General features: G+C 32.2%; 1 protein-coding gene across 3 annotated transcripts; it reads left to right on the top strand.

The window, feature by feature from the left end:
• Positions 1–6,308: 6,308 nt before the first annotated feature.
• LOC123194005 lies at positions 6,309–10,944 on the top strand. Of its 3 annotated transcripts, XM_044607113.1 has the most exons (6): positions 6,356–6,506; positions 6,707–6,747; positions 7,871–7,955; positions 9,087–9,200; positions 10,473–10,574; positions 10,659–10,944. In XM_044607113.1, exons 2-6 carry the CDS (start codon positions 6,734–6,736, stop codon positions 10,701–10,703), a joined length of 360 nt encoding a protein of 119 aa, XP_044463048.1. In that variant the 5' UTR covers positions 6,356–6,506; positions 6,707–6,733; the 3' UTR covers positions 10,704–10,944. The 3 variants fall into 3 exon arrangements, with proteins under 3 accessions (XP_044463047.1, XP_044463048.1, XP_044463049.1); XM_044607112.1 differs by lacking the exon at positions 6,707–6,747 and having other exon boundaries at positions 6,309–6,506; XM_044607114.1 differs by lacking the exons at positions 6,356–6,506; positions 6,707–6,747 and having other exon boundaries at positions 7,871–7,994.
• The last annotated feature ends 3,256 nt before the right edge of the window (positions 10,945–14,200 follow it).

Raw genomic sequence — 14,200 nt, 5'->3', positions numbered from 1 at the left:
TGAAAATATTATTGTATACAGTTTTCAGATACTGAATTAATTTCTTTTCTGTTTGTTATACTGTTAGAAGAGCACTATGGATACTTCCTAGGAAAGCATTTATCAAGCACTTCTCCTCAAAGTGCTTCTGTTACAGACCTGGAAGATTGGCCAAGTTTTCCCAGCTGACTGAAGGTTCCAGCAGTTCACAACAGCTCCTCCAGCAAGTTTTCTTCCAGAAGCGGCTTCCTCCTGCAGTCCCAACGTTCTAGGTTCTCTCCAACATCAACACAACTCAATAATCTCCCAATCAATCATTCACAGCCAAGCAAAGGAAGAAGCAATTAGAACTAAGTTGTCATTCTCATTTGTATGTAACAAATAATTGTAACTGGAAGATTTCTATTGAATAAAGTCAAGCAGATTTTTACTATTTCATTTCATGTCCATGGTCACAGAAATTTCAATATTAGAGTATCTTGTTCAAGCTTCAATAAAAGGCTCATCAACACAACCACAAAGTTCTCCACAAATCCATCAACAAGAACAATAACGGAAATCAAAACAATAACAACAACAGCAAAATAACAGCAACATCCAAATGAAAATAAACTCAGGAATGCTGGGTTCTGAGAGCCAGCCCTCTCCACTTCTACTCAGCAGCTCAAAATAACATCCATAATAATGCCCTGCTCTTCCCTGCTTTTTCCCATTTTATGTGCCGCCTCCTAACCGTCTATGGACCCCACCACTGAAGGCTCTTCTCTGAATTCTGGAAAAGAGGCTTCAATTAATTCCAGCTGCCTGGGTGCTTTGTCCAGACTGCCCTCCTCCATTTGGTCTTCCCTTTTGCTCTCAGCTAAGCCATTATCCACACTCCCTAGGCTGCCTTCTGTATTATCTCCTTTGGGCCTGCGGTGATAAACCCTTGTAATTATGTTCCCAACAGCTTCCAACTGCTATTCAATAAAGCCTTCCCTTAACTTTTTAACTGCATCTTGATCTTGTAGCATAATATTGTAATCTTAGTCCTATTTTAATTTGCTAACAATGAAGCACAAGCTTTTCTGATCTCCTCTAAAGTTTCTCTTTACCAATTCTGATATAAGAATTTAGTTTTGGCGTGTGAAGTTGGTCGGCGATTTACTTTAAAGGCAGTTGAAATTTGCACAGATTGCAATCTTACTTACCACGGAAGAGTCAATTTCCAGGAGTTTTTAACACAAATCAAATCGAGTGGACTAATTCAAGCTTAATGGACATTATCTGGATAAAAAGTTTGTCTTTTCTTCTGGAAAGGACATTTTCAAAGGGCATCGTAATCCTCAATATTACCATGATGAGTCGTGCAGAAATTCTAATAGAAGCCTAGAAATGCCTCTTCAAAAACTGGAAACTCTTGGCTTACACATACTTAATCAACCTCTTTTTCTCTCCTTTTACTTAATGTTCATCATTCTATCTTCTAATTCATGGATGAGTGATTTGATTTTCGAACAAAACTCCCCATTCATGTACCTTCCTCACCAAAAGCTTCATGTTTTCCCTTTGCCACTTCCCACCAAACAGAATCTCAGATTCATCACAGCATTGATACTAATCTCTTCCAACAACAATGCCTGCATCTTCCATAAGTGCTACTGATCGTATATCTTTAAGAGACTTATCTGGAAACTAATGGGGGCTGTAGCATCAGCAATTGAGAGAAAATCTATGAGACGGAGGCATTCAGCAAGACTTCAAAATCATTGAATTTAGGCATTCTCAAATAGTTTCTAGCTTTATAAATAGTTCTTACAATTTGATAAATCCAACAAAACAGTTTCCTAACATATAAAAAACCAGTCTCAAGCATGTATACTCAGGGCTTATCAAGCTCAATCATTGTTAGAGGGTTTATAAATGAACAGTCTATTAATTTTTGGTTAAAAATATTTTACAAAATGTATACAAATCTTGTTTATGTAAAGGGGAAAGCGAAAAGAAAGAGAGAAAAATAATACAAGAACAAAACTTGCTACAAAGCAATTGAGTCTTTTAAGGCCAGAGTGTGTCCAGGCAGAACTCTACCAATTCTTCCTCTTCCTCTTCCACCACGGGCGCTTGTATGTAGCCGTAAGTCTCCATTTTCTGCTTGTTTTTGCCAGCAGAATACGTTGAGCACGGGAACTGATTGAGAATTGCTTCGACAGAATCTGAGTTGTGATGTTTGAGATGAAGAAGTTGAGACACCAGAAGAACAAGGGTAGCCATGAAAGCAGAAGCAAAGATTTAATTTTTCTAAGAGATATTGATTGAAGAGTTTCTGAAGATATTATAGGCCATTTATAACAAATGGGAAAAAAAGAGGGAAGGCCATGGCCATTGGTTTTGTCTGGTATGGTGGTGGCGGTTGGCCGAACCTGGTTTTGCCTTTGGTGTTTCCCAAAACCAAAGAAATGGCCGCTCACTGTAAATGTGGCAGTTGTTTTTGAGGGCCATTTGTATTCTAATACGTGGACCAATTCAATTTAAGTCTCAACCACCTCCAACCGGTAACATGACTGTCAAAGATGTCGGCTTCATGATTTATTTGTTATTGGGTAAAGCATTATTTTTTATCTGTTTAAACTTACTCTCAAAAATATGTTTGAGATAGGCGAGAGATTTAAATATTTATTTATTTTTAAATTATTATTAAATTTAATAATAAAATTATCATTTAATAATAATATTAAAATATATATTATTTTATTTTATTTTTTTCTCAAATTTAAAAAATTAATATTTTAAAAATGGCTTTTTTTCTTCCAAATTTTTAAGTTTTTTTTTTATCTCTTCCTTCAACTATTGACAATTGACACGACATATTGAAGGACAATACACATCGTCTTGTTTTTCACTAGACAATAGAACGTTATCCATTCTCTAGACAACAAAGTATCACCCAGTAAGGAAGATACTTGTCATCCAATTTGGGTGATAGAGCATAATCTAGAATGGATGACACTCAGTTGTCTAGAGATTAGACAATGAAGCGTTGTCTAAGATAACACTCATTGTCTAGACCTGGACGACTGTCATCATCCTTGGATGACAATTGTCATCTAGAGATCATCCTCTGAACGATTCTATTTTATTTCTCTGTCGTTGGTTTACCATTTACCAAAGAAAGTGGCTAGATTTCAAATTTGGTATCTTAGGGGGAAAAATGAATTTTTTAAAATTTAATCTATGGGAAAATATTAGTTTTTCAAACAAAGGGAAAAAAATATAATTTTAATTATTTTAATATTACTAATAAAATGATGATTTTATCTCTTATCCTAATAAAAAATTTGTAGGTATGTCTTAACAAATTACAATTTGGGTGGATATTTAGGTTTTTCATCTATCATAGATATATATTTGTCATTTTCCCAAAACTTGGGTGGTAACTTGTCTTTTTCCCTTATATATAATAGTTCGAAGAAATAATTTGACCCTCAATATATATATATATGCACACACACACATATATATAAATAATATTATATATATTTATTTCAGATACACAATTATATACATATTTATATGTATTATTATATAATTGAATATTATTTTATTTTTATTGAAAATCACCTAATTATATGATGGCATATATTTGTGTATCTAAAATAAATATGCATAGTTTTATTTTATATATATATAAAACAATAAAATTATATGTATCCACTATGAATATATAAATATATATATACTTATATGTGTCAATTGAATAATTTTAAATTAAAGATAAAATAATATTCAATCATATGATAACATATATAAATATATATATTTATGTATATAAAATAAATACACATAATATTACTTTATATATATGGGTATTATTTTGTTAATACAGTGAGATGATTTTAAATAATCAATATGATGTAATAAGTAATAAAACTAGCAATATAATTATCACTTTTATATTAATTTTTAAAAAATTAATATTAATTATATTATGAAATTTTTTTAATAAATTTATAAGATAAAGTTACCGTAGCATCCAATTAAAAAAATTAGTATGAAAAATATATTTTAAAAAAAATATTGACAGTAAGTGATAATTTAAAAATATTTTAAATAATAATATAAAATAAATTAATATACTATTGATTTTGAAAAACATTTTAAAAATATACAAAATAAACAACTGTTACTTAACAAAATATAATAATTATTTATATACGTCAATTTTATCAAATATAATAATAATTTATCTATAATAATCTTTCAATTAATTTATAGTTTTATTAATCATTTGTTTTTTATAATAAGCCAGAAGGCTTGCTCCCATTCAAGGTATGGTAAAAATCCAAAATAACATTTATTAATTTTTGAAAACTTAAATATCTACTTATCCATTAGTTTCGATAATTACTGTTAGGGGTAAAATCATTATTTAGAAATTTTTATTTAAATAAAAAAATTAATTTCCTTTTAATCTCTTAGTTTTAAAAATTAATCATTTCCCCCCTAGTTTATTTAAACAAACAAAAATTAATTTTTTCCCTCTTAGTTTTAAAAATTAACTATTTCCCTTAACTTAATTTCAAAAAATTAACTCAAACTTGAAACATTGCATTCACACCCCAAAAACTTCATTCCATCTTTCTGAAGGCCATTCTTCTCAACGACATCTCCCCTCCCTCCATGATGGCTTTTTGATGTGAAAACTACTAAAAATTTGATCAAAATGGCCAGATTTTTTCACACAAATTAGTGCATCAACGTCGCAAAGATTTGTCGGGCGATGTTGCACAAATGTGGGCGTCATCTGTGTGACGCTGTTAGGCTAATTTGTGCGTCATTGACACATAAATCGTGGCATGAATCTGTGCAATTTTTTTGCACAAATCCGTTAGAGAAAATCCAATCATTTGATTGGATTTTCAATTGTTTTCACGTCGAGAAACCACCATGGAGGGAGAGGAGATGTCGTTGGATAGGAACGCTGAAAAGAACGACCCCCAAAAAGATGGAATGAAGTTTTTGGGGATGTAAATGCAATGTTTCAAAGTTTACATTAGGGGGAAATAATTAGTTTTTAAAACTAAGGAGGAAAATGAAATAACTTTATTTGTTTAAATAAAAAACTTTAAATGACGATTTTACCCCTAACTATAATAGCCAAAATTAACATATGAGTGAATATTTAGGTTTTCGAAAATTAGTGGGGTCAGTTTGAGTTTTCACTATACCTTGGTGGGAAAAAGTCATTTGGCCTTTGTAATAAAAAATTATCCAAACAAATTATACCAATGCACAAATTAATACTAACTTGTGCTGAAAGTGAGATTTTCACAACAATTAAATTATATATGCACACAGTTAAATATATAATTAGATATACAAATAAAGTATAATCATATAATAGAGTAATTTTAAATTAAAAATAAAATAACACCTAATAATACGATGACATATTGTTTATTTATAAAATTATGTACTAAAAAATATGCACATGTAAAATTTTTGTTTCCACAATTACACAAAACTAAAAGGGATTGAGGATTTTCGAAACTCATATTTAATAAATAACCATAAATTTTCTTTAAAATCGAAAAGAATTATATTTCTTTCCTGGGAATTCTTATTTTATTTTACAAATTTTTATTACGTTTGGTTTCGCCTTGAATAAATTATAATTAAATTATGGCCAAAGGACCATTTTCCACCCAAGTTTTCCTTTTTTTTAACTTAAAAAATCTCAAATACTCACCTATAAACAGCTCAAATTAATGAAACTCTAACCTTTTAAAATTTTATCTTTTTTTCCTCCTAAATTTTAAAAACTAAAATTTTCTCTCAATCTAAGTTTTGAAAAATGATAGTTTTCCCATAGGATTTAGTTTTCAGATCTCCGATATCATTGCCAACGGCTTTTCCCTCCTAAAGCTCCCTCTTTCTCCGACGGTCTATCTCCACCCATTTGGATATCCAATCAGTATCGAATGAGACTTGAAAAATGATGAGAGACAAAGAGATTATATTTTTAAACCTTAAAGGAAAATTATTATTTCTTAAAACTTCGGTTAGAGAAAAATTTTTAATTTTTAAAGTTTAGGGGAAGAAAAAAAGATTATATTTTAGTTTATTTTTAATATTATAGATAAAATAATAAATTTGCCCTTATTGCTATTAATTTTAACCAGTTATAGGTTGATATTTGAGATTTTCAAAGTCAAAGGGGTAAAACTACACAAAAAGCATACTTTGGGGGTGGGGGTGGGGGGAGTTGGGGAGGTGGTGTGGTGTGGGAATATGTCCTTTGGCCTTAAATTATTTTCAAAGTTGAAGTCTCAGCCAGTTAATCATGAGCCTATCCCTTGACTGCAAATAAATTCAGTGATCAAATAAGAAAAATTATATAAAAGGCTACAGAAATCAACCGTATGGAAAGAGAGCAGAACACGTAAGAAGAAACTTCCGGAGATGGTGTCGACATATCTGCAACCCATCAATGGACCTCTAATTTTCTCCTACCCTCGCCCCCCTCATCGCTCTGCAAGTCTCTACAAGTATATTTCTCACTTACCCGCTTCTTCATTTTCTCAGAGTTTTATTCTTTTACATGCTTTCTCTGTTTGGTTGCTGAGGAAAAGTAAATAAAAAAATTATAAATGGCACTGTTTTGATCAATTCTGTTTGGTTTTTATATTTTTTCTTTGACGGGTATCTGTTTGTTTTGTTAAAAATTTGGTCTTTGTGTTTTTACTAGGGATATGGCAACATTGAAATATTGAAGATGAGAAAAAGAAGGTTTGCTTCTTTAGTGGACTTGAAGAATAAATGGCTGGAAAATGTTCTTTCTGTTTGGTTTCGGTGACAATTTAGGAAATTTCAGTTTTTAATTATTGGTGCTTGATAACTTTACTTGTGTATTCCAAAATGGCTCCTCTCTTTAATTTCTTCTTATATAGGATGAGTTCACCTCAGTTTGTTAACTAGAACATGATGGGAATTCTTAATTAGATTTTATATGAGAAATCTGTTGTATACAATAGTAGTTGATTGAGGTTTCATGAGCTTTTGGGTTAGTTTGGTCAGTAGATTTCAATAGGCTTGTGTTAATTTCATTTTTAGATGCAATTTCTTAATTCAGTTTAATTTGTTCCAAAAAAATTAAGCAGAATGAACAAGTGACACGATCAACCACCCTCCAATTATATCGAGATTTGGATATTGGATAAGAAAAACAGCTTTTAGGTTTACTTGCTAATTCACTCAATCAACAATAATCAATAGTCTAATGTTTTTAGGGCTCAACAAACTTTAAGTACTTACTAAAAACCCTAGTTCCGAAAAATAAAGGAAATGAAAACCAATTAAAACAAAACTCAAGGTTTGTAAAGTTTCCCGAAACATCTAAAATTCTGCAGACATGATGGAACAGTCATTCCATCGAAGGAACGCCCATTTTAGGACTCCAGTTGTGGTTGTTCAAGGTGGGGGCAAGGTTGTTCCTTTGGTCATTCTATGTTCTTTCAAAATTTTTGGATTTTACGTCGTGACCATTCAAATTGGAACAGGATCGTTCTGTTGCTGGTTTGAGGTTTTGCCTTGATTCTATTATTTTTTGTGATTTGAGGGAACGCACGTTCCTGCATCACTTGTGTTAGTTTCGTATCTTAGATGCAATTTCTGAAACTAGTTTAATTTGTTTCATGTGGTAAAAGTGGTTTTTGAGAAGTACAAGTGCTTTTTAATGGTAGAGTGTGAAACCTGTGGTTGTGTCCTGTGACTTAGCCATAATCGATGCCTATATCCTGGCTAATTATTGAGTTTTTTGGCATGATTAAGTTTTATAGGAACAAAATGAGGTTCAAACCCTAATGGTGTGTGCAAGGAATAATTTTACAATATTAAATCTCTCTCTTTTCAGGTGGGGATTGAGAAGAGATCAAGTTGCTAGCTTGACAACCAGTAGAACCAAGAGCCAAGTGTTTCGAGTTTTGGCCAATCCAAATGTATGAATCAACCCCATGGCTTCCTCATGTATAATGCGAGTATGTTTGATTTGCATATGGTCAAAGGTTTTGTAGGTATGTAATGGATGTTTTAGATGTCAAATGCCTCTTGGTAGTGACGGACTGATCTTTAGAGTCATGTTAGATTACTTAGTTGTAGTTGCATAGTGGATAGTGAAGTTAACTTGAACCGTCAATCTCTGAAAGTATCTTGGTATTGAAAGGATACATGGATTTGTTTAGTTCATTTTACACAAAAATCTTAATGACACAAAAGTCATATGTCTCTTTGGCTAGATTCAAAAAATGAAATAAAATTTGATATCAGTAAATTGTGAACCATAAAGCAAATCAAAGGAACAAAAAAGTTTTATGTCATCCAAGCTAAATAGTGTAAAAAGCTGAATTTTAAAGGCTTAGTTTGGTGGGTGTTCTTGTACCGACCCTAGTATCAGGTATGTGAACGCTTGAATCACAATTCTTCAGTTTAGTTAAGAGCTTTTACTCTTTTACGGACTTGGTGGAACATATTTATTAAATTTTCCTAGGCTCTCCTCCATTGCTGTACTTTAAGAAGCCTCTGTGAATCCAGTTTCTCTATGTTGTATGGTCAGATTCCTGAGGACCTTCATTATTAGCCTTTTCCTTTTGAGAACTACGCATTGTGTCTCAATTCATTAGGAAACTCTTAGCTCTTACAAAATCTCATTAGAAGCCGCTCTCAATCTATTATGCCCCTCAAGGAATATAGTGAAAACCATTGTTAGGGTTTAGAATAGTGTTTCAGATTACAGTAGTTACCCCTTTTGTGGGAAACTATACCTAGATTAGCATCTGTATGTGCATTTTCTGCATGATGTTCCGTGATCATGTCATTTTATACAAAGAAATTTGTCCCTTTTTCTGGCAATTTCTTATGGCATGGAATCATCTGTAGTAGGTGAAACTTGTGCTTTTCTCCATGCAACCATTTCTGCGTTGGCACCTAATTTACTTGTACTTAATGAGATGAAACTAATTCCTTTTTCACATCTTTTATTTCCAGTTGTCATATAATATACTTGCAGTTTATAAAAATTAAGTTCACTTCTGTTATGAATCACATATGTTTATCCTTGCTTCATTGTGCAGGTTCCTAAGGGAGACAAAAGTTCTGTCAATGAGATTATCATGGTTGATCCTTTGGAAGCCAAGAAGTTGGCTGCCAAACAAATGGAGCAAATTAAAGCGAGAGAGAAATTCAAGGTGAAGTTTCATAGTTTATGAATGATAAAAATATGCAAGTCTGATGTCTGGTGTCAAGAGTCAATGGTGGCAGACTATTTCCCGCTGAAGTATTGGTAGCTTTCTGGAACTAGTATATTTTTTTCTTGAATCTTTTGGAAACTCCTTGTAGTTCTTACCAAGGTTTTCATACTTGGACCAGACGTTGACCCAGTGAAGGGGTCTCGGTCAACTGGTGGTAGGGCTGGATTCGAGCCGAGCCAGCTCGAGCTCGAGCTCGGCTCGGCTCGATCGAGCTCGAGCCGAGCCCGAGCTGGCTCGGGTTGGCTCGGTATATTTTTTTTAAATTTTTTTTATACAAAACGACGTCGTTTTAATCTATATATATATACAAAACGGTGTCGTTTTGATATAAAAAATGAGCCGAGCCGAGCCGTTACCGAGCCGAGCTGAAAACGAGCCGAACCGAATTCGGCTCGAGTCGAGCTCGAGCCGAACTCGAGCCGGCCCTTAAAAAGCCGAGCCGAGCCCGAGCTGGCTGCGAGCCGAGCTCGGCTCGGCTCGAATCCAGCCCTAACTGGTGGTCAATTCGGTTGAACAGTGGTCTGACTGATGAACTGTTTAAACAAATATTAAAAATAATATTTAAAACAATTTTGACTATTTATTATTAAATATCAAATCTGGATTATATTTACTTAAAAAATAAATTTGATCTAATAACACGCATAAAATGTCAAATGATACAGTGTTAGTTCAAATCCCAACAAGAGTGGAATTTTTTTTTCCTTATAATATGCAAAATATAGGTTAAATAAAAAAAATTAAAATTGAACATATTGTTAGGTTTGGTGGTGTTTCCCATCCTATGAAATGGTTGAGACTCAACTTTGAATCCCAACCATTTCAAAAAAATTTGCTAATTTTTATGCTAACCTCAGCATGGGGGTTTGACCAGGGTAAATTGTCGGTTGAACTGTGAATGGGTAGGTTTGGTCCTGTTCAATCATGGTTCATCGTAGTTCAAAGCTTCAATTGAGTTTAAACCATCACCGAACTAGGCAAGCTCCTGGTTTCCAGTTGAACTGGTTCTTCAGATTTAGATTGGCATGTGAGACTCAAATCTGTGTTGTCTTATTAAAGACAGAAAAGCCAGTAATTGTTCTAGCCAAAGGGCAAGAGTTAGTTCTTTTGGCCTTTGTTGCTGTACTGTATCTTCTTTGTTTTTTCTTATTTTTTATGTTTCTTTTGCTCTGATTTAGCTCACCTATAGATTGATGGGTTATCTTTCAGAGACGACGGCAAATTGAGGCAATCAATGGAGCATGGGCGATGATCGGTCTCACAGCCGGCCTAGTTATAGAAGGTCACACTGGGAAAAGTATTCTAGCTCAGGTGAAGTAACCTTTTCCTTACTAGAATCTTTCTAGTATTAGACAATTTGATTAACGTATTTTCTTGTTCCTTTTTTAACTTCAGCTAGCTGGTTATTGGTCTGCCATTATCAGTTTTTTTGTTCATTAGACAGTAGTCCAGAAGGTACTGAAATTAAAGCAATTGAAGATTCATTCTTGAAATTGAACTTGTACCATCATCTTTAATTCTTGAATTGCCTTTCTATCTCATATGTTTAGTACCATTCATGATTTGTATAGCAACTCTATTCTCTAACATCTTTCCTCGTACAACATTGTTTTAAACGTGGACCGGACGGGCTGTTTGAACTGGTTTGAGTTAAACTCAATGGTTAGTTTGGTTCGGATAATATTTAAATCTATTTAAGCTACTAGACTGGATTAGTCTGAGGTTGAATTAGGTAAATCACATCGAGTCGTGGTTTAATTGTGAGGTCAATTCAATCAAACTATCATGCTGATAGTCATGCATGTTTTGCAAAATTTTGCAATTAGTAGGACGGTCACAAGTCTGGTTGGCCATGTATAGATTTATTTAATCAGTTTTAAAGTTAGCCTAGTCTAATAAGAGTAAAAAAATTTTAATTTTTGGGACTTGAACAAAGTCTATGCGGAAGTATACATTATATACTATTAATATATAATTTTATTTGATTAAATATTATTTTATAATTTACTTAATTTACTGGTAAGACCTGGACCTATCAAAACTTGGATTAAACCTTGTTGGCTCTATGTCCGGCCCAGGTTGGAAAATAATGTTTAACAATACGAACTGAATCTTATTTTACCCCATTAACAACTACTTAGGCATGTACATGGGTAATGTTGGGCCGAATTTGGTGCGGCTGGATGGGTTTTTTTTTTTTACTTACCCAAAGGCCCCTGTACAGTATGAGAAATTGTGGGCTGTGCTTTTTGGGGGCCCTTCGACATGTCTATTCCTACTATTTTGCCCAAATAATTTATTCATGGAAGTTTTGGGGAAATTAAATGAATTAGGGTAAACAATAGGATAAGTAAAATTGTTCTAAAAGTTAAAAAATAAGTAAAAATGTCTCATTTAATTGCAATGACTAAAACACCTTTATATATAAACAAAAAATGATTCATATTTCTATTCAAATTTTCCTTGATTCACTATTAAAATTCAAAGAAAATCACGTCTTCCATAGGTTTAGCATTTGTGCAATTTTTTCGGAATTTTATTGACATTTTTCATGTTTTCTGGTTACGAAAATGAAAAGAAGGTTAATACATTAATCATACTTTTGTTTGAATCATTTTATTGTTAGGAATATTCTGATTTGATGAAGATTTTGAACCTTGAATGTTTAGAGTTTTGATTTTGAATAATGCATTAAATGTTTTTGTTTTTGTTTGTTTTGGTTGAATTTTTTTAGAGCTATTGTGTAATAGGATATGTAAATTTTATTTTTATTGAAGTTGAACGTTGAAATGACGATTTTTGACGAAAATAGCTCATGGTTGGAAAAGGAGGACAAATTGAGCAATTCTCAGATTCAACTATACTTTAAGAGAACTATATTCTTTGAAAATAAAAAATTAGATTTTTTTAAATATAATTTAAATGTAACAGTCAATTATAAATACGAACCCATATAAGGTGGAATGACTATATTAACATAATTGTTATAATATATAAAATTAATGATTTAATTAATTGAAATCTATTGCATCAAAAAATTTGGTAAGCGTTTTATTTTATAAAATTAAGTTTCAATTATAAATAATTTACTATTTGTACAATATTATTTTGGTAGAAGGTTATTTATATGTATTATATTCTTAAAAATAGTTCATTATAATGGTAAATTTAATAGGGTGCAATTATTCAATAAGTTTCATCTTTTTTTAAAAAAAAAATTATTTTTTATTATTTAATTCATAAATAAATTTGTGAGTGACTATGTAAAGGATAAAAGGAAGAGGGTTGTTGTCTCATATTTACATGAGTTCAAACATTAACTAGACTCATAAATTATATAAATTCAAAGATTAACTATATATAATTACAAGGTTTTCATATTTAAACATGGTTTTGATCCGATGAAATGGTATTAGTTGATTGGTGGTTAAATTAATGAACTAATTAGATATGATTTTTGTCTTTTTTGTTTTGTTTTGAAGTTAAAGTGATATTTTTAGAGGGCATAGAAAAAGTGAGAGGTTGCAAGAAAAAAAAAAACCCTAGTCATCGATCTACTCTTCGACAACTCTTGGGGTATCGATTTTGTCGTTTTTTGCTCCTCTTGATGCCAATCTTCTCATTTCTGACTTCATCTCACATTGATCTCCTCTCTTGCAACCCCTCTTGATGTCAATCTCATCATTTTCAACTCATCCCATCATTGATTTTGGCATTTTTAGCTCTATCTCACACCACTTCTCTCCGACAATTCCTCATGATGTCGATTTTATCATTTCTATCTTCTCTTGGCATTAAACTTGTCATTTCTAACAACTCATTATCGTGGTTGATCTAGTGATTCACTAGCAACCAAATGTGACTTTTCTAATTGAATCATGATTCACAAAGGTCTAATGGCTTACCCAAAGCTAGATGTTTAACTCAATTCAAGCTTGACCTTAAGCTCAATAGCTTAGTTTGAATCAACTTTTAACAATATTATTCATCTTGTTAAAGATATTATTTATTCCATGAGCATAATTATATATTTCATCGATAATACTATTCATCCAACTCACCATCCTCTAATGACATTTTTGACCAACTCAAACGAGTTTGAATTAGCCCTTATGAATGCCAAATAAAATTGAATCAACCCATATTTGAAATTGACTAAATTTGAATTTAACCCTAACAAGTTATTAAAAAATGTCTTATTACTTTTTACAATACAAATTTCAAGTTATTTGCAATTAAGTATGTTTTAGGCCAAAAGACTTGTTCCCATCAAAGGCATAGTGAAATCTCAAATCCGTCACCCTCCAATTATCATAAACCGGCAAACATTTACCCATAAGTCAAATTGTGTCAAAAATCTCAATTAGAATTAAGGGTAAAATTGTTATTTTAATAATATTATTAAATATATAAAATTTATTATACTTCTCTCCCCGGGTTTTAAAAAGGCCAAAGGACTATTTCTCACCCATAGTATTCTCTAATCTCAAGTTCCTACTCGTAACTTTGAAAATCCCATTTATCAACCCATGTGCACTAAAATTAATAGAACTTTAACCCCTTAAAATTTTATCTCTTCCTCTCCTTCTACCCCAACCCCAAAAAAACTCTAAAAACTAACCATTTTCCCGCTATGTCAAGTTTTAAAAAATGACATTCTCTTCTAGGGTTTAGTTTTCAATCCTCGATGTCATCGCCAGTGATGAAGATTCTTTGATGCATCACCATGCTCTGATTGTCTCTCTCCCCTCTTCTAGAAAGCCAACCGATGCAAATCTGATTTAGAAAGACGAAGATAAAGACGTCTGGAAAGACAAAGGACTTTGTTTTCCAACAAAGTTCTTTATCTTTTCATATCATATCTGTGTCGATCGGTATTCCAAAGGAAGGGAGAGAGATCATCAAAGTATGATGACACATCGGGGAATCTTTGTCGT

The sequence above is a fragment of the Mangifera indica genome, chromosome 13, assembly GCF_011075055.1.
Source record: "Mangifera indica cultivar Alphonso chromosome 13, CATAS_Mindica_2.1, whole genome shotgun sequence".
Classification (NCBI taxonomy): domain Eukaryota; kingdom Viridiplantae; phylum Streptophyta; class Magnoliopsida; order Sapindales; family Anacardiaceae; genus Mangifera; species Mangifera indica.
This window is presented reverse-complemented; position numbering and strand designations above follow the sequence as displayed.

What these genes read in the sequence shown, in the direction of transcription:
- LOC123194005 (XM_044607112.1), top strand. Translation starts at nt 6,421, where the DNA reads ATGGTGTCGACATATCTGCAACCCATCAATGGACCTCTAATTTTCTCC. An exon ending in AAGCGAGAGAGAAATTCAAG is followed by an intron (nt 9,201 to 10,472) that starts GTGAAGTTTCAT and finishes GTTATCTTTCAG; the next exon opens with AGACGACGGCAAATTGAGGC. An exon ending in GGAAAAGTATTCTAGCTCAG is followed by an intron (nt 10,575 to 10,658) that starts GTGAAGTAACCT and finishes TTTTAACTTCAG; the next exon opens with CTAGCTGGTTATTGGTCTGC.